The sequence below is a fragment of the Ambystoma mexicanum genome, chromosome 11, assembly GCF_040938575.1.
Source record: "Ambystoma mexicanum isolate Mex_15411 chromosome 11, UKY_AmexF1_1, whole genome shotgun sequence".
Lineage (NCBI taxonomy): Eukaryota > Metazoa > Chordata > Amphibia > Caudata > Ambystomatidae > Ambystoma > Ambystoma mexicanum.
Genome location: NC_090934.1, coordinates 1,358,081,847 through 1,358,109,728, shown reverse-complemented (window position 1 = coordinate 1,358,109,728; position 27,882 = coordinate 1,358,081,847). Strand labels below are relative to the sequence as shown.

At 43.8% G+C, this 27,882-nt stretch overlaps 1 protein-coding gene across 1 annotated transcript in view; it reads right to left on the bottom strand.

Annotated features, from left to right (window-relative positions):
* Positions 1-27,882, bottom strand: part of MTMR10 (myotubularin related protein 10) — a 431,932-nt gene that overhangs the window by 170,227 nt on the left and 233,823 nt on the right. The window contains exon 9 of the mRNA XM_069624915.1: positions 18,057-18,145. Coding sequence (XP_069481016.1) covers positions 18,057-18,145 — 89 coding nt within the window. The remainder of the gene's footprint in view (positions 1-18,056; positions 18,146-27,882) is intronic.

Sequence of the window (27,882 nt, the reverse complement as noted above, 5' to 3'; positions counted from 1 at the left end):
ACATGCTCCGACAGATTTGGTCAGAACCACTCTTCTGCAATTTTTGCAGCTAGACTCTCAAGAGTCATATGCAAAGGGTAGTGGAGTTGCTCCAATGCTACCCTCAATAATGCTAGAGGCATAACTGGATTTCAAGTGCGATCCTGTCCCCAAATTACCTCAGTGGGGGACAAAGAAGACCCCTGTGTCTTCCATAGATCCTTCTCTTCTTGTGGTGCTCGTCCTTGTATCTCAACCAATTGGACAATAGACAGCATGTTAAAGCCCTCCGTTACCAACATGCACTGTCCTATCATTTGTTTAACACATTCCATTTCATAATTATAAAGGATTGGAAAATCTGAGACTTTCTGTGAGAAATTTAATCTGTCCTTATGTGTTGCGCATTTTACGACTTAGTGTCAATGGGAGTGCTAGTGCTTCAATATGTTTATTTATAGGGCCACATGTTGCACTGAGTGCTGCCTGCATGGAGGAAGCCCCTCCTTTTCCAGCGTGACAGACCTGCATGTACGGTTGATGTAACAGACTGAGTCAGAGTACACAGTCACTTCCTCATCTTTGAATTTCTGAAGGCCAGAGATAAGCGCCACTAATTCTGCAGCCTGTGCTGAATAATGCAATGGCAATCTCGCGCGTGTCACTTATCACTCTCTCGGTTCAGATTTACAACTGCTGATCGAGTATGCCTTTCGCCAGTCGTTTGGTAAATTTTTGAAGAACCATCAATAAAAACTCCCCCTCATCCCCAAGGCATTTTCCCTAGCTTGCGGAGTTCTCAGCATATCTTCTGCAATCATGTACATAATCATCGTCTCCTAATGGTTGAGCTATGAACGTTGCTGGACGTCACTGTCTTACATCTGAATTTTATTCACAGGATTAGATATAATTATTTAGTTTCCTGATGCTCTTTGTTTGGTCAATGTACTTGTGTTTCTCTAAAATCGTAAATAATGCATGCTCAACAAATAATGCCAGCATCTCCTGTGTGTTTTTTCCTTTTCTTCTTTTCTCTCATCTTTTTCTCCTTTTCCTTTCCATTCATAAATGTAATTGCTGAGATGAAATCTTGTATATTATGCCCTTAAGTATTGAGATGCAAATGTATTTGTATCGCCCATTTGTGATAACTTTAAAACAATGTTGGGAAAAATAAATGTCACTAACACCCCATTGTTATACTTCAAGCTTTTTCAATCGTGAATGCAGCAGCAGCTAAAGACTGCTCACACGGATAATGCTCTTTCATAACTGGATCTAAAACCAGTCTATAATAGGCTAATGGTTTGTGTCCATGTCCTAATGTTTTTTGCGTAAGTACTGCGGTCATGACTTCTCCATTTGAATGTGAAAATAAATAAAATTCTTCATGATAATCTGGAATTCCCAACAGAGGGGCTGTACTGATCACCTTTTTCAATTCTTCAAATCCTTCTGTCATCTCATCTGTCCATATTATTTTACTCTTGCCCACCTTTGCTTCTTTAAACCCTTTTAAAAGTGGTTGACTATAGGTACTGCAATCGAAAAGCCAGGCCCTGCAATAGTTGCATAGGCCTAAAAATGGTTGCATTTCCCCCTCTGTTTTAGGTTCAGAGGTCTTTATAATTGCTTCTGCTCATTCAGGCATCACTTTTCTCCCTTCATGAGAAACCAACTGTGCTATATACAAGACTTCTTACTCATAATATTGTAGCTTCTCTTTGTCCATTTTATATCCCTTCTCTGAGAGAAAAGTCATAAGTTTAATTGAATCTTCTCTACATATTTCTTCAGTTTCACTGCACACCAAAATGTCATCTACATATTGAACGATTGCACTTTTGAGCTGAACATTGCCGAAGTGCATCTGGAGGACTCCTAAACATTGAAGGGGACTCACAGTACCCCTGGGGCAAACGAGAATGTTTCAGGCAGATCGTTCTATATGAAAAGGAAGTCCAATCCTGTGAGTCTTCGTGAAGGGGAATTGAAAAGAATGCTTTTTTAAATCTAGGACTGTAAAATATTTGGCCTTAGATGGGATATTACACAATATTGTCATAGGATTTGGAACTAAAGGAAACTCCGCTTCAACTAGATGGTTTAGAGAGACGAAGGCCCTGAATAAATTTCCATGACCCCTATCCCCATCTATTTTCTCACTGGGTGCACATCTGTGTTACATGGCGAATCGGAAATTGGATGGTACCAATATTCCTTGCTTCATCAAAGCAGAAATTGTCTCAAATATACTTTCATCCGCCTCTCTGGACAGGTATTGCTTTGCATGTGAAAAAAGTGTTCCTGGTTTAAGCTTGATTTTAACTGCTCCTACTCCTTTTAATAGACCCACATCATATGGACTTGTTGTCGATAAAATCTTTGGCACTTTCTCCAAATCTTCCTGGAAAAACAAATGATTTCTATTTTACCAACATCATTCTCTGCGGTATTTCGCTGTTCTCTACTTTTATCCAATCAGTGAGACTTAATAAAAAATACGAATTCATCATCTGAGTACTCATCCTTAAACTACTCCTTGTCTGTCAAATCTGTCAGCTTATATCCTTCACTGAGGGCTATCTCTGTTCTCCATCCTCTTCCCCCATCCTCTGTCCCATGAAGAACCACCTTTTCCTCTCCAACCACTGCTGCTACTAACTCCAAGGCGATAATCTGTCCATCATCCATAGGGATTTCTGGTCTGAACAAAAACTCATCAGGTAACCTTAATAGTCTGGGCAATCATGATGATAAAACAGTCACTCCATACACAAACACTTCTGGGTTCAAAGGGACCCCTCGTAATGGGTTTTGGTCTGTAAAGGCCAATATAAGCTCTCTTGATTTCATATAATGTATCCCTGGAGTGGAACACACTATTCCTTTGCCAGAAAAATATATCGTCCAGGTTTCATCATCAAGTCGCGCACTAATATGTTAACTGGGGTTTGCCTAGAATATAATAATGCCATAGACATGTTGTGGTCTCCTACAGAGATTGGTAATTCATCTGTAAAAGGAACTAAATTCATCGCCCCAGAGAATCCCTGAGCATTCATTGCAATACCTGACATTGGGTATTTTCCCTCATGGACACAGGAACGAGTTGCTAGAGTGTCCACGAGAAATTAAAATGTCTGTTACACTCACCTGGTTCCACGGGGGCGCCATCCAGCAATCGGTGCCCAGGTAGCCCTCCTTGCGATGCCCAGTAGTGACCAGTGGAAGAATCCTGCCAGAAATACAGGTAAACAATGTTTAGGACCGGGTAACTGGGATTAACAGCCTCTCACCACCCATTTTGTCTGTGGTCCCTCTGGGCTTCCTCTCACCTTGTTCTTGATGTTGGCGGGTTCTACGTCCTGCTGTCTCGGCAGGGGCGCGAGGTGCTTTGTGGGCAATGGCGGTCGAGTTACTTCACTGATGCGGGCCCGACGTAAGTCTTTAAGGTAGGTCTTATTGCTATGATGTTTTGCTGTCCTTGCATGCCTTTCTGGAATTAACAATGTCTTTTTTCTCTTCGTTAGGTACGTGGAAGTCCAATTCGTGGCGAAGATTGGATTCAGGGTTCGCTGGTAAGTATTAGTGTTTTTGGAGCGGCTAGACGCGGCGAGTTGGCGCTAAACGCAGCGCTAAGGTGCCTTGCCTTTGCTAACATGTTATCTTTTGTCTTCACCGGTTGCGGTGCTCTGCCGGAGTGTAGAATTCCAGAGATGTTGCGGAATGAAGTGCGAGTGGGAAGGTAAGCCTTTTGGCGGAGTTCGTTAACCGTGTAAAATGTCTAAAGCCTTGTCTTTCCCTTTCTGCAGGTCCGTTGATCCGAAAGAGCGCTGGTTCCAGGATGCCGGTCGGAAGAGCTGAGAACCGCTAATGATGGAATTCAGGTAAGCTGCAACCTTTTCTAACAATGTCTTTCTTTTTCTGCAGATGCTGTTTATTCGAGGTTCGTGGCTGAAGCTGAACACGGTGAGTGTCACGTTGCAGTATTGCAAACTAACACGAAGCGTGTCAGTCCAGTCGGGCGTGGTTTAAATAGCTTCAAGAAAGAAGTCCAGGTAAAAGAGTTCCAAGGTGCCACACCAAAACCATCCTTCTACAAGCCAGGTTCCAAGAAGCCTGATTCTGTGGATGCTTCCACATTGAATGACAGTAACAAAAAGTAGTTCCCAAGCACAAACTCATCAAGTATGAGCCTGGCGCCAAAGGCACCAGGACTGGCCCCAAGAAGGCCTTGGTTGGGATTTAGAGGAGACTGGGGTCAAGGCTCCCCCTGGCCCATGGGTAGGCCAGGGGGGCTTCGGGGTAAGGGTTGTGACAATGTCTTTCCTCCTAGCGTCACCTTGACCCTTGGTTCCTCTTGGGGGCCTGGTGTCACAGATGGTACAGAACACATCAGGTCAATCTGTGGGCTGTCCTATTCAGAATATAAATGTATCCCTGCACCTGTAAAAGGATTTCCTCCTACCACAGTCACAGGCTTGCTGGACTCCTGTAAACATATTCCATTGTGGTACCATGGCCGGCTGTGTCTGTGCTTGCTGATTTTGTACATGTTGTGTCTGCATGGGAACTTGCTGCGATCACCCTTGTGGTGATTGCATTTTTAGCGACGCTTGCTTCATTGGCTGTGGTTGCAGCACACATGCCTGAACCTGCGTGTGATCTTGGCCATAATATTCCTGTGGTTCAGTATTAAATTGCAGAACATAGACCACCCACCCTCCTTGGAGCTTGCCAAATTTGCTGCATGCCTCCTCCGCTTCTACATGTTCTGTGTCCAATTCTTCTGCAATTTCAGCATTGTTGCGGCTGTCAATCACCAAATCCTCCTCTTCGCTAAGGGTTTTGAAATTCATCACGCCCTACTCCTTTACGCCCAATTCTTCTTCCCCTTGGCCAAACGTTGTACCCACTCTGATCTGTGGGATACCCTATGTTGTTTTGCTGCCCTGACTGCATCTCCTGTGTCACCCCTTCTTCATCACTTGTTAATACCACACCTTCTATGGCTAACTTTGACAACTTCTGGACTAACTTTGCTTCTTCCTGCTTTCAATTCTTGGCTTTCTTCTCATTCTTCTCCTGCATTAATTGGCAGTTATGCACGATTGTCAATTTTATTCCTGTCCATGGCTTTCCTTGCATTCACACCCGTTTCTTCAGCTGCCGTTGCACTGGCTCTGGCAGTCCCAGACATAAAATGTGGTCAAATAATGCTATTGTTTTATCCCACGGTTCACACATCTCAAGGCGCTATCTGTCTTGAATATCTTGAATATAAGCAACAGGGTCTTCATCGTCCCCCATTTTCGAGTCATAATTGCACCCATAGTTGCTAGCAAGCCTTTTATGTCACTTATAGCCAACGTCATTCCTAATGTCATCCTCTCTAACTAATAAATCAATTTTCCCGCATCAGAAGTCAAACTCAGTAATTTACATCTTAAATTATCTTTACCCATTTGTGGCCACGGTATATATAGTGGTTGTCCTCCCCCTTTCTCTAATAATGGGAATTGTGAAAATCCTGGTCCAAAATCATACCCGCCTACACTTCGTCTTCCAGGCAGGGCTAGTCTTGGCAGTTTGTCTTTGTCCTGGTAATGCTCTTAACATGTTTATATAAGGCGGGGATACGTCCCCTACACTGCGCAATTGTGCCTGTGGTCGCTCAGTGTATGGCATTGACTCTGGTGTTCTTTCTTTGGGGTCCTCTAAATCTGACCATTTTACCCCTTTTTCTACACTCGATTCTTTTGAGAATCTGCATGCACTCTCCCTTTAGGCTCTCTCGTTTCCTTCTCTTTCTTCGTCTGACATTATTATGCCCCAGCTTGTATGACTATCATCCTTTGTCACGTCAAGGTCGAGTCTACTTAAAGACAGCGTTCTATGCTAGTCTATTATGACATCATCTGACCTACCTCCAGTTCATTCTACGTTCTCTTGGGTTGTGTACCCTTCTTTAACCCTCATGTGCCTATATAAATCCCCAATTAATTTCTCCAAGTCTTGTGTAGCTCACACATCAGCCCATGATGGTATTCTTGGTACCTGATGCAGCTCCATGCAGGGCTGTTGTGACACTCTTCCTCAAGTCGTTCTTGTGGTTCGATCAGCACTATGCTTCTATGACACAGAATCTCTCGTCATCTCCCCTATTTCAGTTCTTCTTCCCTTCTCCCTTAATTCATCTTCCTCTCACCTTCTTTGCAACCTATGTTCTTTCATTCTTTCAGCTTCTACCTACTCTCGTCTCTTCTCATCTCTCCTTTTCTTTACTTGCCCCATATCTTCTGTGTTCTTTCCTTGCATTCTCTTTTACTCTTCTTTATATGCTCTCTTCTTTTCTTTTTCTTTTCCTGCTCTTCTCTTTCTTGACCGCATCAATGCCCTTATCATCCAGCTTGAGTAATATCTGTCCTCCCATCCATTTGTCCTGTACTATTGTTATTCCCTTAACTTTGTCCTTTATTTCTTTCTGCTTCTTTGCGCCTTCCTCTATCGCCATCTCATCTGCCCTTCCTCTCATCACGTGGTTTACTTTCATTGCGTGTCAAGATATTTGTGTTCTTTGCTTTTGCTCTCTTCCGCGTTGTCCTCACTGTTCTAAGCAGGGGGCTCATATGTCAGATTAACGCACCCCGTCACCGCTTTCAATTCCAATAAAAGGATAAAATCCCCTTTCCTCTGTGTCTATGCTCCTGTTTTCAAAAGGGGAAATGGGAACTGAAGGCATTTTATCCTCCCCTTTATGATGATTAAGCATCTACTCCTTCTCCGCTGGATCTACTTTCTCACTCCGACACATCTTCCATCACCCTAAAACAGCCAACCTTTTCTGTAATTTCTTTCCCTTATATGTAGCATGCAAATACGCTGTGATGTCTCGCAATGCAGTTTTTGACAACAAACACTCCTGAGGCCACGGCATGTCCTATTAGTTCTGCCTCAGACCTATTCCGAATGATATTTCCTTATCTTAGCTGTATATCTTGATAATGTGCTGCCTAAGTGTAGAAGAGGAATGCCTGCCATGATAAGTCGATTTCAACTATCTGTACTTACCAGATTTTTTATTCTTCTCTTTATGTTATCAAATATACCACACTGATCAACTTGAGCAGGCACCATCAATTGCTGCTTGGTTATCTGAAAATCAAAAAATATTTTATCCGCTTTTTAACATTTTACACAATGATGTTCTTTTTGTTCCTTTCTATTAATTTTTTATATCTTGTTTTATCATCAATATTTTAAGAATCTATTTATTAGTTGCCTTTGATTTTTATCCTTCTGATGGACGTCAATCTCTTTACACTGGCATCAATAACCCAATGTTACCCTGTGTAGGCCTTCCTTTACTATCTTTAGTAAATGTATCTCGTCTCATGTTTGCCCCATTTTGGAGCTTGATACGCACTCTTCTTGTTAGCTTTGCCTCCGGTATACTTAACATGCCTATTTGGAGTCTTTTTAGTGCGCACCCTTATGTCCCCTTGAAACCAGGAATCGAGGTATCTACATCTCTTCTTTATCAACCCCAAAAATCATGTTACCGTTATACATACATATGTTATTTACAACACAGCCCTACCCCTTGTTTTGCCACTTTTGATGTTCTACTTACATCTGTGGCTCAGCTCGAGTCCCTCGGCATAGACTCTCCCTCAACCGACCTGCTCGCCTTCTGTCCACGGGGCACCTGCGGCGATCGGACAGGAATTTCATCAAAGGGGGACCTGACAGCCGTATCTTTTGTCATGTGATCTGTTGTGCACCGTTCTCCACAGGAAGCTCTGCTGTCTTCTGGCTTTTGGTGTGAGCAGCCAAAGGTCCGAGAATATGGATCTGAGCCTAGGTCTATTAGACCTGAACCATCTGCACCGCTACCAACATGTGCATCTTTGTGGTGGATGGAATTACCAATAAAGATCTCGGACCAAATAACCAGACAGACTCAAAGAATATGGCAAAGTACTACTTTATTCTCAATTTAATAAAGTAGTGTCATCTGGCAGATATCGGACTGATACTTGCAAACTCACACACAAACTTGATTACACAGGGGTCTTATAACACAATATGCATCATCTATGACGTCAACCTATGTGGCAAACAATAAAACATTATCGGGAGGGATTGATTAGGGGAAAATGTCTACTTCTAGAAAACATGGGTTAGTATATCATTGGCTGTCTCATCAGTGAGACACCTCAAACCACCTCTAAACACAATACAGGGTATAGCGAACATAATGGCAGCAGATTTGTCTATGCAACATTGTATAGCAGGTTGCCCCATAGACCCTTCTCACCCAACTTTGGACTTTCGACTCTGCTAGCAGCACGCAAGAAAACCGAAACCAAGGTGCTAGATCACGCCACATTACTCCCTACTTTCTTTTTTTTTTTTAATTTATTATTTATTGTGCATTAGCGAGCAGAAAAAAACATTTTACACATTACACTAAAAACTCATTATTTCCATTACATATAAGCAATCATTAAGACCAATTTTCCAAATTACAATTAATAAAAAGAAAATTTAAAATAACGAACTATACTGGAGGGAAAGAAAACCATTAAATATTGACCAAAGACTCAGGCACTATTCAGGTGACAGAGGACCAACTCCCTTTTTCCTATTAAGTTCAATTCTGTGAGGAAACGTGCCACCTCTATCGTAAGAAATTTTTCATTTCCTGAGGAAAGTCTTTGCCAAAACATAAATGATCCAGTAGTCAAGCGTCTTATGTAAATCTTGAGAATCTTTGAATTCTCTGTCTTACAGTCCCTGGGCATTCAGACAGCAGATGAAAATCTGACTAACTCTTTTCTGTCACACCTGTCTCATATTAGAGGGATGGGTTTCTTTGTCTCTAGCATGCTGAATTTCCAGAGTAGTTAAGGTATTTAATCTAAATCTCATGAAATGTTATTGAGTAAAGGGGTCGGAAATTTCTTTAAGTATGCTGGTAATGAGGACCTAGGTTTATCCATTAAAGTGAGAGACGAGGATAATTTAGCCGTTCTCATTTTCCCTATGGTCCTGGTCCAGTCCATGCGTTTCATTCCCTCCTTCATTCACTCTTACTTTTAATGGATTTTGTTTCACTAGAACTATCCGAGTCAGATAATATATCCTCATATTTTGAGCTTAACTTGTTCAAGAACAAATTCTTGAGTTATACATGGAAATTTTCAGCTCCTCATATAGGGATGATTTCGGAGGATCTAGGATTGACCTGTACACAGAAACCCATTTCCACTCCATCCATGCTAACAGTGAAGTGAGACTCATCTCATCCCTTATGCTTGCGATGGGGAGGCAATTCGGAAGTGCACGAATACTATGCCAAATCTTGCCTTCAACTAGCCTTCTCCAAACCTTTGACTTCAACTAATCTCCAAACCTTTGAGATTGACTTGCCTTCAAGTCAATCTCAAAGGTTTGGAGATTAGATTCCATACCAAACAGAATACTTGGAACTACTTTTCCGGTATAGAATTTCACTACTGGGAGAATTGAGAATTGCAATACTGGGAATAGATCTTCAGCTGAGAGCCTAAATTCATGATTTTAAGATCAATGGACAAAAGTAGATGGACTTTGGTTGGAAAAGCAGCGAGTTGGCTCCCCAAATAAGTTACTTCTTTAGAAATGGAAACAGATTAATTACCCAATTGCCATGAGAAAGGTTTTAATTTTCTAAACGGATGCTTGAATACGATTATTTTGATTTGTTGGGAGCTATTTTCAAATCATTTATTAGTGCATATTCCGAGAGGGCAGTTAATAGACACTGCAGTCCAACTTGTGTGTAAGTCTAAGACTACAATATCATCCGCATAGGCTAACCAATTTATTTTCATGCTGCCGAACTTGGGGCTAGCCATGCCCATCTCACTCAATCACTGGGACAGATCTGATAGAGGATGAAAAGGAAAGGGGCAATCAGGCAGCCCTGGCGCACACCTCCATAGATGGCTACCGGATGGGACAAAGACCTTGATCTCGACAATCTAACTCTCAATTAGGACCTTTGATGTAATTCTATTAAGATGGGCAATAGGTTGTCCGGGAGGCCCCAGTCTCTTTTTCCATAGCCAATTTCTATTGATAGTATCGAAAGCCTGGGACAAATCCAACCTTAAACCTGATTCGGTCTTCCACTTTCAACAAGTGCAAGACACATGGTCCCTCTTCCCTAAGTGACCGACCAACCTGACCGTTGCATGATGGGCCTTCTGTAATCTGTTAATCTGGCCTGTTGGAATGACTGCCAGCAGGCTATTGCAGTAGTCCAAGTGCAAGTTGGTCATTGCCCTTATCACAACTGCCTGGTTTTCCTTAGGAATATATACAAGCACGTCTCTCAATGTTCGTAGAGAGTAATGTACTGCCTTCACTTTGGCACCCACCTGGGCTTCACTGCCCATTTTCTCCCGTCAAAAGGCACACAAGATTTTTAACTTTCCTTGAATATTGCAATTCCTCGTCAAGGATCCGGGGTGCCGACTTTTGTCTTTCTCCAGTCATCTTTCCCTCTGGCCCGAATAATATCAGCTTGGTTTTCATTGCGTTCAACTGCAGCTGATTTACTGCCATCCATTGTTGAATTTCTTCCATGCATTGGATAAGCTTCTCGAATGCCTCTTCTCGATTGTCTAGCTCAACATAGACCTGGGTGTCATCCGCATATGAGTGAAACCGCACCCCATGCTTCCTCAATATGTGGAGCACCAGACGGATGTAGAGGTTAAATAACAATGGAGAAAGTGCTGAGCCCTGAGGGACTCCACACTTTAGCCACAGTATCTGGTAGAGAAAGCCCCCCCATGGGTGACCTATTTCGTCCTATCTTTCAGGAAAGACCCAAACCCATCCACCACTGGTTTTGATGCCCTCCCAACCTTCTCTATTCGCTGCAACAGGATCTGATGGTCCACTGTGTCGAAGGCCGCAGATAGGTCCAGCATAAAAAATATTGGGGATTTACTTCTATCCGCGGCCTCCAACAGTTCATCCTGGATGGCAAACAATGCCGTCTCCGTCCCATGCTTGGGTCTAAATCTGGATTGCAGCACGTCTAGTAGTCCTTTGCTATCTACAAAGGCCTGGAATTGGCCACATACCACTTTTCTAATATTTTGGTGGTTTAACAGATGCTTTCTTCAGGGCTTTTGGGACGTGGCCCTCCAATAATGACTTGTTGACAAGTTTGGGTACTATTCCTTTACCGCCGGGTACTATTCCTTTACCCTCGGCCCAATTCTCTAGCTCACTCAAAATAAGCCTGCAAAGATTTTACCATCCGCATCTAAAAGTGAGATAGGTCTATAATTTGATTACTTTCCCAATTAGTCCATCATTTATCATCAGTCTGGTCATGAGCCAATGTTTCCCGTCTGTAGTTGACCTTGTAGCCTGTTCTCTGTTCTCGGACATTCAAGGGAGTGAAAGCACACCACTATCTTCGTCCGAGGCTTAATGAATAGCCCTTATTTTTGACTTCTTAGTCACATGTGAAGACACCACGAATGTGTCAATTTCAGCCTCTAATTTACTGCTATCTAATGTAATTATACTGGATGTTAATGCTCCTCTTTGCCTCTACAGACTTTCTCACTCTACCTTGCATAGACTTTACACACTTTAAATTGTCCAATACTTGGCTCTTGTAAATGTTTTCTTCTTCTTTAATCTTAGAGAAATATGTTGTACGTCCAAGAATCATCCGTCTGCCTCACTTTGTGCTTTACAGCTATTCCTTAAAAATAGCATCCCTGATCCCAACACAACACGGACGCCTCTGTTTTGCACACATAGCTGTTCTTCCAGTATCTCCTGACTCTTCAACCCTGGTCAGTTTGTTTGAGGTAGTGGAGTTGAATCTTTGCACAAGCCCACATCCATTTTCCAATAATGGCCTTCCTAGCCACGTTATATGTTCCTCTATAGCAAGCTTCTATGCATCTTTTCTACCTTGCTTTACTGCCCATTTACACGTATTGGTCAGTAAGTTACTTTATTCTTCATTTGCGTTTGTGATTACTTTATCGCTTTGTACAGGTTTCTCTTATCACTTTAAATACATAGTCACTATTCAGTATTTTCATATCGTTTCAGTAGGGCTTCGTATATCTTCTTAATGACATCACTCTGTCCACGTCCGGTTTCACTCAACGTGCCATGATTTCCAATGGTGCCTGCCGACAACCTTCCACATTTTCATTGCGAGGGTACATTCGGTACGGCTGTCTGTGCATATCGTCTCTCATACACTTGCGTTATAGGACAGCATATGGGGTCGCATACAGAGCCCTTCTTGTACCGTTTCAGTAGGACGGCTGTGAGAGGGAAGGAGTTAGGGATAATGCATCCAACTGCTCCTCTACATTGGGTTTGAATTTTTTGAACCCCCCGCAGGGCGCACACCAGCTTCCCTCGCTGCTCTTCCTGCTCCCGAACACACTCCATCCTTCCTCTGTCTTTACTTTATACTGCTGGGACTGCCCCCAGCTTAGCGTCAATATTTGTTATACAAGCCTTTGAGGTTATCTTCATGCCTCCTGCTGACCACCTTGTCCCCGTTCTTGAATAATACCTTGTATTGTGGTTCTGCATGTTTCTTTGGTTCTTCTTTATCTCAGTCCAATCTAATCTGGCAGATGCAATAGTAGAGACTTCACAATAACATAGTGTAGCAGATTCAGGTTGGGAGGCAGGAGTCGTCGATGGGCCCATTGCTTCTGGGAACAAGGGTTTGGGGAGGTCTTTCACAGGACGGGAATCCTTATCCCCAGGAGGTCTCTCCCTGTGAGATCTTCCCGCTTTTTACCACCCCTATTGGATAGTGGACTCACCTCCTAGCCTCATAGGGAAGGGCTCCCCTCTGGGGAGAAGTGACGAGATCCTGTGAATCATCACAGAGGGTACAGATCCCCTCCCCAACTGAGCGAGCCTGAAGCTCTCTCCAGGAAGACCCAAAGCCCAAGGGAAAAATAAATGCTTCAGTAATAATTGTCCCGATAGTTATTCAATACAACTGGTAGTAGCAGAATAGTCATTTCAGAGCCCTGAAAAAATGGTCCATTGACCTTTGCTTGATGCAAATGTTTAAGTTCACGGTTTCCTTTTTTTTTTTTTAATTATCACATTTTCAGAAAGACGAACAAAAGCAATCTATACATAACAGGCAACTAATTCAAAACACATCTAAAGTACAATGGAAACAGGCCCATTAATATGAAATGTAAAAAAGGAAAAACCTGAAGGGGAAAATGGAGGGACAAAAACACAAAAAAGGGTGGGGGGAGGGATATGGTGGGCACTAAACATACAAGTCATTAAAATCATGCAAAATGGCTGCATACTTATCAAGTCACTGTTTGTACTTTAAGGACACTTGCTCTCTGCCAAAACGGAGTGTTAGGCTGTGAAGACAGTCATCAACAGTAGGCCTGGCATCGCTCTTCCAATGCAGCAAAATATGCTACTTTGCCACCACAAGAGCTTTATAAACCCAAGAGAGTTTACCAACAGGCAAGTTAATGTCAGCTGGAAATAGGCCTGAAACGCATAGCTCAGTCGTGTGGGGGAGGGAGAGGCCCAGCACAAGGTTCAATGCCGGAGGACCTCCCTGAGTACAGCTGGATCCTCTGACAATACCAGAGCATATGCAAAGTGGTACCTGCAACACTTACAATTCCAACATAACCCATCTAGACTCAATTTACAGGACACAAACTACTCGGGCAACCAATAGATGGAATGATGAATCCATTGCTGCGTGAAGTGCAAATCCAAGTCAATCTTTAATCTGCATGGACTCGCACATATACAAAATCATTCAATATCTGAGAGTTCACAACCTAGGTCCCGATACCAGCGGTCTCTGTCACATGAAGGCACCAGGTTATATTCACAAAGAGTAAGAAGCTTATAGAACAAAGATGCCGAGAGCAGCATACTCTTAGTCAAATTCAGAATCGTGGGCAAACCATGCAAACTAGCGTTGGGGGTGTGAACAGCACACCAACAAGGTTTCCTGACTGCGATTTTACCTATATGATAGCCAAAGTTACCAATTCATGGTCTCCTGGTTAAGTGTGCTCTTGCTGAGGACACAATGTTTCAAAATCCACTGCAAGTCAAAAATGTGCATCTCTAGCAGTTTGGAAAGCTTATCCCAAGTGAGAAGTGTCCTGCACAGACAGCACTAGAGGGTCAGCAGGGGAGAGAAATCCAAGATGGCGGACAGGCCAAATGAAGACTTGGTCTTGTCCCGTAAACCCAAAGTGAGGATAAGTGGATCCAGTAGCAGCACCAAATCATAATCCTGTCACATTTACCAGACACAGGAGCAGGCACTCACTGAAAGGCCAACTCAGGGCGAGGATAAAGAACCTTATAAAACACCAGAGACTCCAGTCCGGCAGTGTTGATTGTTGGAGGAGGTTGTGGCAGGTGGATGGAGAGCACAGAGAGCGATCCAATTAGGTTAAAGTGGTGCAAAAGGTAACTGGGTTATAAGGAAGACTGAGGAGAAGGAGGAGGGTAGCCACACAACAGTGCACGTTTACATCCTTTGTTGCAGCCAGTACCTTGTATCTACTGAGCAATGATATAATAATAGCCTTAGACAAATCTTTAGTACCAATCTACTCATTAGTACCCCTACAGGAGGACAAATCTGGTGTATTCTTTACAAACCTCAGAATGCAAGATGAAAAGGACTGGCTTCTTGTTCAGTGGAAAGAGTTCCTTAAATGGCCAGATTTTAAATGACAATTGTGTAGTCTACCCGAGAGGTAGAAAATATCATGCAAAATAGCCATAGGAATGGAAAGTCCACACCTGCATTACCCTCCCATTGCTATTGAAACGTTCCCCACAATACCATCTGAGACATGGGAATGAAAGCATATCGCGTGCACAAATAAGATGTTAGCCAATGGGCCGATTTGCAAATCAAAGATTGTGTGCATCTTCTTCAGCTGAAAGTCCAAGAGGAAGAATATTTACCAAAGCAAAGGACAAGAAATTTGCCATCAGGAGGTAAATGAAGCAGGATATCCATCTTCTGGTTGCTTACTCTAGAGTTAAATAGCACGTTATTGGAGGGTTCAGGTTCACTTAAATCAGTAGGGTGGATTTAGACAATGACTTTGACGCCTCAACATTTTGTCCTAGACACACTAACCATCTCGGGGTCAACCATTTGACATTGAGGTTCTGTGAGACTACTTCAGATTCCTACTGGCTGAAACCTACTTGGCACTCTCCATCTCGTGGTGGTACTTCCATTGTAACCAACGTGTGAGCAGCAACTCAATGGCATCAAAAAGGAGGACGCTTACAAATCCCACAAGTTCTATTACACTGCAAATATCTGTTGTTTAATTTTTTTCTAATCAAATTCCTGCAACACGCATCACACATACACACCAAATAACTAGACGAGATTTATGGGTAGTTTGGGGTCCGTTGGATGAACCCATGCACTTGAAGGGGCAATATATTACAATCTATGTCTTTCTCAAATGGAAGAAGTGGCGGCATCAACATTGTTAACACCGATGTAAACTACAAATACAATCTTGCTTGCCGCAAAAGCTATTCTGACTAAAAACAGCCAGTCACACCCATCTGTGCAAATAATGAACTCTGGAGGTCACAAATTGGTTTAACGCCTAGTCTAATTATACACTTTGCCTGTATCAGCGGACACAGTAATGTTTATCAACATTTAAAAAATTGGCTAACACGATCCAACCTTGGCCCCAATGCAAGACCTGTCAAATGACCTGTCAAATGACCTCTGCAGATTGTTTCTTCTGCAGATTGTTTCTTCTGTCGCCGATATGCCCAAGAGGAACTAAAGGCACTTCTCCAAGGTGTGGCAGCAGACAGAAGCCATGGTGCAAATGCACAAGGTTCTGCTTGGGCCTGGTGACTTGTAGGAATGTGTGAAATGTTATCTACACACTTCTTCGGGTATCACTCACATTTCATCAGATTGGCAAGTGGATACATCATGGCCCTCTGAACGGGAAACAGTGTTGAGAGCTGGGCTTGAATTTGACCTCTGGCAACACCTTTTTAGGATTGTCTTGTACTGTAATTTATTGCAGAACTAAAAACAAAATGTTAAGACTTCATTAAAATATGTGCTGCACTACCTAATATAATAAATATGTCGTGGACAATTCAGCAGAGTCTTTAGAGCGCTAACCTTGCTTAGCGCATTGCATTATGCAGTTGCAAGTAATCCTGTGGCTTGTTTTAGTACATGACTATTTTACGGATTAAAAATAAAGAATCCCAAAATGCATGCCCCAAGACCGAAATCAAGGTGCAAACCCTGTCCCGGATGTTCGGCCTGTCCTCTAAGCACACTAAGTGTAGGTCTGCAGCTTGCAATGCGTCCCATGTGATCCCTCACCACTGACCAGGAAGGTTAGGTGCAATGGGGGCTGTAGTACAGGTACAACATCCTTTCATCGCGGGATTTTTTTTGCAGGGTTTTTTACTGCGGACCCTCCCCCCCCCCCCCCCCCAAAAAAAATGCACTGAGTTTTTTTTTCATTAAAAAATCTGCAGTAAAAAAGCCCGGTAGAGAGCACATTCCTGATTAGTGTATTGACAAGCGAGGCCCTCCGTTATGCTTGGGCATGTTTTTAGTGATTTCAGGTAAGCTGCTCAATTCTGCAAATGCAGCTGCTTTATAACACTAATACACCAGAGGAAAGTTGGTTTGCTCATTTCTAATCGTATAAAAAAAACTGGCTATTAGCAGTGTTTTCAGAAAGTAGAATAATTGCATTATGGTTCTCACAACAACAGAAACCCAAAGGGCATTGTAGACACAAGAAAAGAGTAACGCCCCTGGTATGGTTCTGGCTGATTTGTTCTGAACAATAGCTTCATTTGGGCTCCATTCTTAACACAACATTGTACTATGATGAACGCTGAGCAGGTTTATCATCCGCTTAAAGGGACGATAATTATCCCAATTTGAAAAAAAAGGGAAATAGAAGGTGTCTAATTATAGACTGGCTGCACTGCTGGACAGTTCAGCAAACAAAGGTTGCCAAAATTGTGCAGTGACTTACAAGTTGGGTAGAAGATAATCCCGACATGGACCCCTAACCAGCTGTTTTTCGAACTGGAGTAAGCTCACTTGACCAGGTTTTTCCGGTTAAATCTTTATTACAAACATTTAGAAAAGGGACAACGTATTAATATTTATAAATCAGCATTTTACACAGTTGCCTGTCATTTATTATGGTCTGCACTTTCTGTACTGGGGGTTCATTTAGATCTCATGAGAGTTATGGGAGATTTTATGGAGAGAACTTTGCTTCAGTTTGGTATGGTACTTGAGACACCTCCATGACCTTTGTGGTCGATGTTGGAGTTAGGCGGGGCTGTATAACGGCTCGCTCACCTATTGTGTATGTGCATTAATCCTCTTATTGTTTGTATTCATCTGGTAGAAGCGATGCACTATATCGTAAGAGGACCCACGTACATCCTGTTAAGTCCAGAACTAACAGAAGAGGAATTGTAATAACACAACAGAAGCCCAAGCAACTATTGCAGAAGAGTAAACATTTAACAGGGGTTGTTGGTTTGGTCCTCCCTCATGATTGTGCCAGAAAGCAGGTACAAATGATGCAAAGGATTCCAATGCTATGGGCTATATCGAGGCCATATATGAACACAACTAAGCACCGTTTAAGCAGGTCTAGAAAAAACAGACTAATTACCTTAGACTATGAGGAATTCTGGTACCAACAAAGTATTAAAGTAAAGCATGAACTCAGCAAAACACCCCCGGGAGTGCAAAGGCATGCGTGAAGTTGCTTTTTTAAAAGATATACCTTTCCAGAAGGTCACAGATGAATGCCATTAGAGGGCAATATTGAAGCATGTGACTTTACCTGGCTTTAAAACATACGCATGATGGCATACAATCTGCAAGTGCAAAAATGCATACAGGTGAAAATATTTATAAATATACATCTCAAATATTTTATACAATGCAACATGTTTCTGACCTTTGGTCTATTTTTCTTTGCTGCAGCAGATCTTTAATGCTGGCCATTCTCACTAGAGCATTTCCATTGGGGTGATTCCAGCACCACACCTACAGGAGGTTTACAAAATGCATATAATGGTTAAGGAAATACAAATCTACATCTCATTCATGATGGCTCAAAATGTATTGTTTAATAAGCAATTTCATTTAATTCCTACATAATTAACAAAAATGCTCTTTTAAAAACGATGGTATGGCCACTTTGTTTCAGAGATTCTGCTTCCTCTAGTGACAGCACCATTTTGTTTCAGGGGGAAACCATTGCATGTACTGGTTTGATTACAACGTTACTTTTACAGTGAACAGATGTGTGTAGACTGCTGCCCACACCCCACCAGTTCCTTATCAAATGAAGGCTCTACTACTCAGAGATCGTTAGACGCAGGGCTGATTGCGTGCATGTCTGCTCAAACTCACAAAAGGTCTCGTCTCTCCCAAGGGTGCTTGAGTGTGCATGTATTAGGTAATCCGAATGTGCCAGTACCCAAGACTGCCCAGCAACATTCTACTGATCTATCCTTGGAGGGTTTTCAAAAGGTAAATGAAAAATAGATACCCCTGGTCATAAAATGTTTTACACCGAGAAGGTGGGGTTGTGCGTTAAACCTGCTAAGGGAAAAATTATGCCCAATTGGTACTTACCAAAAAGAGCCAAAAAGGTGCAGGTTGCCCAGTCAGGAACAAAAATGTTTCCTAAAACCGAGATGGTCATCAATGCTTTGGAGTAGTAGTAAAACATTTTTTTTATTTCGATGGACAAAGATTTGCTGGAATGCAGGACACCATCACCCTTCGAAGGCGACCAAATCGCCATGCCAAGAGATCTTTCTACCTCATGGAATGTCTCGTCTCCTTCATATGGTATTTCCCTTGTTATCGTTCGTTCTGTTCAATGTTGGAAAAACCTGTGCCCTGCTGGTATCTCAATGAGAACCAATAAAGAAAACAAAATGGATTGCCTTGGGGATATCTCCCGATTGTCAGACAATACCAGCTTTCAAAGAGGTTACAGTAGAACGCATATAGGCCGACCTCGCTGTTAGGGAGTTTAACTTAAGTCCACCTATGGTAGGACTGAAGAAGACTCACCCTTAGGTGTACAGGGCTCCAATTCTTAGGTTTGGCCTGAACTACCATGTACAATGAGCCAGGCTTAGTCTAGGAGGGAGAAGGTCTGTAGTTAAGTACAAATACCTTTGAACACAACTCCTGTCAAGGAAACACTTGTACACTGTAGTATTATAAAAATAGACTTATTACAGATACCAAGGCAAGGTTAAGATCAAAACAGTTCTGGCAAGTAAAAATAGTTCACAGATATATATAGACCTGATATTTTCTGTTGCAATACTCAGTTTCAGTAGTAGCCCTTAGATTAATTATAGGTGAGCTTTAGGTTAGTAAATCATTAAACAACCAACATTTACTGAAATAGCAATACTTGTAGGTTAAACACTTTAGGAAAGCCTTTTCTTTAGAAGTCCAGCCCGATCTGGGAGATGAGCGTCTCAAAAGGTCATATGGGGGCACAGGGGACCAGTGGCCCTTGGGTGACAAAACAAAGGAAGGCAGACAATGTCAAAGTTGACAACTAGTGGAAGAAGCATTTTCTTAACAAGTAATGGAATTGGATTCAAAATGTTCAGGGGTACTAGGTAGGTCACCTGAATGATTTCAGTCTCTAGGACGGATATCCTTAAGCCTGGGAGACCCCGGTTGGGACAACCACCCCAACGTGACTCAAGAAGCTCAGGGGCAGTGAACAGCAACACAAAAACTGCCTAGGTAAGTACCCATGAGTTAGACAGTACCTTCTAGGATGAAGAGCGATGTCACCAAAAGGTAAGACGACAGCAGCTCTGGTTCCTTGGCGGCTTGATGAAGAACTTTTGGTGGGAGCAGACGGTCCGACCGGTCCCAGGGATGTCCTGCATACTATCATTGCGCACTTGGTTTAGGAGGCTTGACACAGAATTCGGAACAGCGCCGTTGTCACATGGCAGATTTTCATCCTTCTATCGGTCCTCAACTCTTCTGAGGGGACTGCTACGATCAGGATGGAGTCTCTGTAGGCCCAGACAGATGCCCACAAGTTTGCAGCCAGAACCGCACCAGACGAGACAATGCACCGCCAGAGGTCCCAGGTTATTTGGATATTGCAGGCCTGGGAGGTCGCAGCCCTTTGTGGGATGGTTCAAACTGTAGCTGGTCTCAAGACTGGTTAGGCCTGCCAGTCCAAAGGTTGAAGTAATCCTGTATGGATCTTCCCCATCGCATAGAAGAAAGGGCTGTAGCTGTAGCAGTCACTCAGTCGGCTTTGCGGTCGCTGGCGGTGGCTGCAGATGTCCTTCGGAATTATTCTTCCAGTTGTCGACTCTGGCTTCAGCATCAAGACCCTCGCCTTTTATGCAGGAACCCAGTCAATCAGCATGCATGCAATATTCAAACTTTGGGTGGTGCCTGTCCCAAGGGGGCAGCCAGTCACCCAGTTAGAACTGGATTGAAGTAGACACACTGGAGGACAGAGACCTGAGGAGTTTGTGTCCTCCTAGCTTCCTGTCCTCCCAGGCACACTGGTGCCTCCGGGCGGGCTTCCCAATGGGAGCCCATCGAAGACAAAGGAGTGAGCAGGACTTCCCCCACTCACGTTGCAGCCAGAACCGCACCAGACGAGACAATGCACCGCCAGAGGTCCCAGGTTATTTGGATATTGCAGGTCTGGGAGGTCGCAGCCCTTTGTGGGATGGTTCAAACTGTAGCTGGTCTCAAGACTGGTTAGGCCTGCCAGTCCAAAGGTTGAAGTAATCCTGTATGGATCTTCCCCATCGCATAGAAGAAAGGGCTGGAGCTGTAGCAGTCACTCAGTCGGCTTTGCGGTCGCTGGAGGTGGCTGCAGATGTCCTTCGGAATTATTCTTCCAGTTGTCGACTCTGGCTTCAGCATCAAGACCCTCGCCTTTTATGCAGGAACCCAGTCAATCAGCATGCATGCAATATTCAAACTTTGGGTGGTGCCTGTCCCAAGGGGGCAGCCAGTCACCCAGTTAGAACTGGATTGAAGTAGACACACTGGAGGACAGAGACCTGAGGAGTTTGTGTCCTCCTAGCTTCCTGTCCTCCCAGGCACACTGGTGCCTCCGGGCGGGCTTCCTAATGGGAGCCCATCGAAGACAAAGGAGTGAGCAGGACTTCCCCCACTCACGTTAGCAGAGGAAGGCTCAAGATAGGGCAAGCAGTTGTGAGTTGGCGAAAAAGAAGACTGGCACCATTTAAGGTCAATGGTGACCTATGTATTCTTTACCGCAACAGCAACTTGTGTGTAAAAATCACGAAAAGTCAGTAGAGAATATCCATTGTCACCAGCCACTCAGATAGACTTGCCACTGTAACTAGCAAGTTACAGGAGAAGGGAGAGAAGGAACACCATGTATCCCCTCAGTCCTCCACATAAGGTAGGGTGGGCTGATCCCTCAAAAGAAAAGCCTAGGTAGGATAACGTGCATTCCCCTACCCTGGTAACATTAAGAGGGAAGCTCAACGAGCTTCCAGCAAAAACTGCAAAGAAGGTGCTGTGTGCTGCAATAGCAAAATAGAGATTCCTCAAAAAGATGGAGGAAATCCGCCTCCATTAAAGATGACCAAAAAGGGTTCCCAGAGTAATAGTCAAAGAATGAGCGAGGAAAGAAGTTCCCACTCACTCAGGAGAGTCATAAACAAACACCAATAGTCCAGCAAAAAGTACCGGGGGACTCAATAAGTGGGGAGAATTACACACAAGATGGAAATAATCCCAACACGCCTCTTCAGCTGAGGGTACTTGAATCAACCAGTCGTTTCGATAGAGGTTGTTGCGAGTCCCGATGAGTGACATACACTTCTTAAAAACTCTGGGATCTGCATTAAGCCCAAAAGGTGGAACTTGTATTGGAAGTGTGTACCTCTAAAAGACAGGAGTAGGAATATTTCTGTGAGTTGGCTTTGTCGAGACATGCAGGTAACTTCAGGTCCACTGCACTTACCCAGTCACTTTAAGTCAGTGCAGAGCAGATCTGTGCAGGCTTTGTAATCTTAAGATTGTCTATGATAAGAAAGAAACTCTGAGGCAACAGTGGTCCAGCACTGTACTCTGGACCGCTTTGTCTTTCTTGGGAAAACAAAACAGACTGGGATAAAATCTGACCCTTTTGCAAGTCAGGAACACATTCCAGATCCCTCATGTCAAGGAGATTTTGCACTTCTTGAAGGAGACTAAGGGAAGCATCCAGTCAGAGGAGGGGAAGAAGTATAGAGCGGCCAAATGGCTAACCTGTAACCACTGAACGAATACAGGCATCCTTTGAGATGACATGCCAACCTGCCAAAAACCCTTAAAGTCCCACCTCCAACTGGAGACCTATGGCCCCGGATACAAGCCTCATTTTTGCATCTCTTCAGCTTGAGCAAACATGGTGGATGCTTGGTGAAGCCATTCTTAATGGCAGTCCTCCGTTTCATCCTAGGTATACTGGATGACCCGTCAGGTTGTCTGATATCTTTCAACGAAACCCCTAAATCTGCCGGTGCTCCTTGACCCCAAATCCAGCCTAGATGAGGACAGAATGGAAAGGTTTCTGTAGTGCTTTAGTTAGGACGGACAGGGATTTGGCAGTTGATTTTCTTTTCCATCGTGAGCTCCTCATCAGTCGAGCTATGAAAAAGTGGAAAATAGAATACTTTTACCTGCAAGCCTTATTAGAGTATATTGAGCACAGACACAGCTTCGGGACATAAAAGTGCAATTTAAAACTCCTGAGAAAATTGGAGGAATGCAGCCATGCTAATCTGTGCATATCAGCCCCTATGCACAAACCCAGGTATATATATGATATTATACGACAAGGCTTCAGAAAGATCTTGCGCTACCATCCTGGCATAGTGAGCCCAAAGCAAAAGAAAGTCTGTTTATCCAGGGGATGATCATAGTGGAAGAGTTGCTGATTGGCTAATGCTAGCAATTATTCTGTCTCAGATGAAGTCCCTAAACTTTCTTTCCCACTAAATGTAGGGACATTATCTTCTTTTCCAGAGGATTAGGTACAATAAGATGCAGAAGTGCAAAAGTCCTTAAGAAACAGTGATGCTATATCGGCCACTGAAGATGAGGGCAGAGGGTGCACAGAAATGTTAAAACTGCATCTGAAGTCAAACACGGTTTACTCCATACTTCACTACCCCTGGCAACGCATCCTTCTGGAGGGGAAGCCCCAATCTGCCCCCTCATCCTTGAGCCCAATAACTCCTGATAGGAAACCGGGTTTTGACGGAGGGTCTACTGGCACAGAAGACCTAAGAATTCAGCTACACCTCCTAGCATCCCATGGAAGACCAGAGCTGCGGAGAGACCATCCTCTTCAGTGCACCATTTTATTTTTAATTATTTATTTTTTGGATATCTGTTAAGCACCTATGCAACAAATGGGGTTTCAAGGCGCCACAAGACAAAAAGGGGGGGTCAGGGGGAGACAAGGGAGAAGATAACAATATTGGTCCTACTAGGCCTTGTGGCATTCGGAGCGTGCAAGTGCAGTAACAAGAAGTGCAGGGGAGGGTGGGGAAGTGCCATCTGCTCGAAATGCAAAGAGCTAGGGTGGTAACGGAAGTGTAGGGTAAAGAGGAGAGCCTGCAAATGAAAGGGGTGGGGGGGGGGGGAAGAGGACCAGAGGGGCTAGGGGAGTGCTAAGGGGAGTCCAGGGATTGCATGTTGTGCAAGGGGTGAGGGTCCATATGCTAGGTGCGAGGAGGGGGTGGACTGGGTGGGAGGGACCTGGTGCCCTGTAAAACTCAGCTACGCAGCCAGTTACTGCGGCAGACGGGGAAGTTAGCAGGGAAGGAAGAAGAGAAAAGGAGGGTCTTGAGGAGCTTCAGGAACTTACGCATATCTGGCTCAAGCCTGATTGGGGCAGGGAGACCATTCCAGAGAAGGTTCCTGCGAAGGAGAGAGAGATCAACCCCCCGCCCCCACACTCAGAAGCGTCTGATCTGCAGAGAGTTGGAGCTATAGGACCGAAGTGCTCTGCAGGGAGGTATTTGGGGAAAGAATTGAATGTAGCAGGGACCCAGGCCTCAGAAAACCTTGTGGATGAAGCAGAGTGTCTTGAACTTGACCCTAGCAGCAACTGGGAGCCAGCTGAGAGATTTTAGGGCTGGAGAGATGCGGTCAAGGATAAGTCTCACAGTCCTATTCTGGATTAGTTGAAGGGGGCAAAGGGAGGATAAAGGAAGATTGAGGAAGAGGTTGTTGCAGGAGTCAAGCCTAGAGAGGACCAGAGCTTTGGAGACATTGAATTTTTAGGGGAAGGTGAGGAAAGGGAAGTCATTATGATGGCCACATTTTGGTATTTGTAGCAGTCTGTATGTCTATACACCCGTCTACATTTTAAACCACTATGCACGTCTGCTAGTAAAAGAATATTTCGGTGTTACAACCTACCTATCAAGTCCAGATGAAGGGAGACCACCAGATAACCTGCCAAAACGTCCTTAGAAGGGACAGGATCCAACAATACAGAGTCCTGCCCAGACTTTTCACTAATGAATAGTGAGGTCGACCTATATAGACCTACACAGTAACTCCAAGGTCTCATTCACAAGAGACCCATCTAAAAGCCCAAGCCCACTGGAAAATGTGAGCCACACAAATTAATGTAAGTACTGTATCCTTAAACAAAAAGGTTGTTCCAGAGTAATTGCACAAAATGAAAACTAAGAGGCTGCGTACTTGATAGACCAACGCTCTATTTATTTATATGTATATAAAATAAATTGAAAAATACATACGCTGTGAATGTGTTTAATTGTTGCTAACAGAGCTAAACGTTTTGAAAAATTAAATGTCAAAGTAGAAAACAAATTAGGAATGCACACCACTGTGCTTCTAAACAAACCTATTAGGACAGACCTTTGTTATAGAGGAAAGGGAGGATGCCTCCGAGGAGGTGCAGTGGATAGTGGGCCTTCTTAATAATAATTTAGCATTTATATAGCGCTATGAACACTCAGGCATAGGTGCGCTGCTTATTATTATCCACTGTGTGTGGTGCTCATTTATCGACCTGGGAAGGATGTAAGGCTGAGTTTGGCCCTGCCAGGATTCAAACCTGCATCAGCAGGCTCTGCACAGATGTCACAGCGAGCGCTCTACTCACTGTGCTATTGGACTGGCAAGACAAGGTCTGAAATGTAAGGGGAGAGAAGAGTCAAACATGACACCAAGGTTTATTGCCTCACAAGAGGGTGAGGGGAGGGGGGCCCATAGAGAGCAGCCAGGGGGTAGGAGGGAAAGAGGGAGCTGGGGTCCCAATGAGAAGGATCTCAGTCTTACTGGCGTTAAGGCAGAGATCATTGGCAGCACACTATTCCTGAATAGCAGTCAGACAGTCAGGGATGACAGAGGAGGAAGGAGAGGCAGTAGAGGGAAGCTTGAAGGAGAGCTGTGCGTTGTCTGCATAACACTGAAAGTGAGGAGAGAAGGAGGAGGAGGAGATCAGGTGGGCGAGAGGGGTAAGGTAGATGTTAAAGAGCCACAGCAAGAGGATAGAGACTTGAGTAACTCCGTAGGTGGAGGGAGTGAAAGGAGAGAAAAGGGCCCACTTGATCCTGGCAAGGATGGTCGGAGAGGAATTATGGCAACCAGTCAAGTGCCAGGCCTGTGATGCCAAGGGTGTCACAGGGCGTATTTGTCAGGGTGGCATGATTGATCGTGTGGAGGGCTGAGGAAAGATCCAGAAGGATAAGAATGGATGGACAGTTGGAATCAAGATTAGAGAGCAGGTCCTCACGGGTGTTCAGTAGAGCAGTTTCCGTGCCTCTGGCTGCTCTGAAGCCAGATTGGTGGTCGTGGAGACAACCAGACTTGGTGTGTTGGATGAGTTGGGAGATAACAAGCTGTTCCAGGAGTTTGCCAAGGAAGGGGGTAATGGAGACAGGGCAATAGTAAGCTGGGAAGGAGGGGTCGGCAGAGCGGTTTTTGAGGAGAGGATGTGCAAGAGAGTGCTTGAGGGGTAGAGGGAAGGAGCCAGTGGCAAAGGAGTGATTGCAGAAATCGGCCAAGGCTGGCACAAGAGGGGTCACTGTTGTCCTCGATATCTCTGGAGGAGCAGGGGAGCACGTGTTTGGAGGAGAGTTTCATTGAGAGGACTGGTCTAGAGACCTCAACAGGCTTAAGGGTCTCAGGGTGTCCCATGGTAGACCAGCTAGCAGCTGTAACAGAACCCGAATGGTTCCTCCTGGACGAGGACACTCACAGGAATCCCCAAATGTCGGTGCACTAGAGAAAATTAACCGCCTTAAGTTCTCAATGCAGCAAAATGCCTGAGGTGTTCAGGGGCAACCCTTTCCCAGTGTGCTCATTTTTTAAATTGAGGAACTCTGGCAAAGGGCGTTGCAGTCTGCGCACTTGTCCCAGCCATGATTGGGCACCAAACACTCCAAGCATAAGGAGTATGGGTCTCATGACGAGAAATGGTGTTAGCACCACCAGCAGACCACAAAATGCACCTTAGGGGGAGGGAAAGCAGTTGCTCTGCAAAGAAATCACAAATACAAAAAACAGGAAAAAAATAGATGCGCAAAAGAGCATGCAGCTGTGCGACCAGTCCCATCTGCACATGAACAGACTGGTGGGTGTTGCTGGTGGGCGGAGTCTGCGTGCGGAGACCATGCCCAACACATTTGCATGCTCAGCCCCCAAATCAGAGGAATTTTTCTGTGCAAGTGCATCAGTCCCACCCCAATGGGATGGGCACCCATAAGTGTGAAGGAAAGGGAACATGACCCACATGGATTGTGTACCGCAAGTGATGGATGCAGTACACGGTGGCATTCATGTGCACTTTACGAGTAATCTGGTTCCCATTTATCAGTAAGTTAGCTAGGTGTAAGTAAATATGTACTGATTTCGCCAGGAGTGGAGCCACCCTCAATATTAACAGTCTAAATTAACAGTGTTCATTTAGACTTATGTTTTCAATAACTCCGTTTTTCAAATGCATAAATGAAAATGTCTTTGAATAGTAATTGGTTTCTATCTGACCTTTTGTTTACAGTGGTAAAATGTATTTGTTCGATAAGCACAAACCTGTTTTAATATCCATATGCCATGCCCACTACCACTAAATGTGACAGAGGCGACAGCTAATTTACCCTTGTTTTTTTTGCTTTCTTACTTTTTTTTTTTAGGTTTGTTCTTATTTTACACAATATGAGCACAGACTTAGAATAATTAAGTTGTTTACATTACAATATTAGGTTTGTACAAATATTTTTAAGGGTAGGATTTATGGGCTCATGACAAGCCAGTGTTTTAAGGAAAATATGCTGACGGCAAGTCCTCTCCAGTATTTTTAGTGGTTTTGAAATAGATTCCAGTAAAAATGTAAGTATCTTTTTCATGTTCATGGAGTCATGCAGAAGGATAGGACCTTCCTGATGCACATTGTATCACAAAGTCGTACTTGAAACAAGACTGTACCAACTTCTAATTTGTTTTAGAAAAATGACACCATAAAGCAGGAGATTTGTCCAATTTCTCGTAACTACAGATATACATTTTGTGATTTCAAGTAAAATTTCTCCTACATCTAGGGGACGCAATGGGGTGATGTCATTTCTACAGCTTATATTCAGCAAGTAGAGTTAAACCAGATTTTTGTTATTTGGTTAATGGGGCTTTTGAGAAAGGAGTTTGCTAGGACAAGAGGAACACATATTGAGATATTGTTGAGAAATATTGTGGAACGGGTGCAAGAC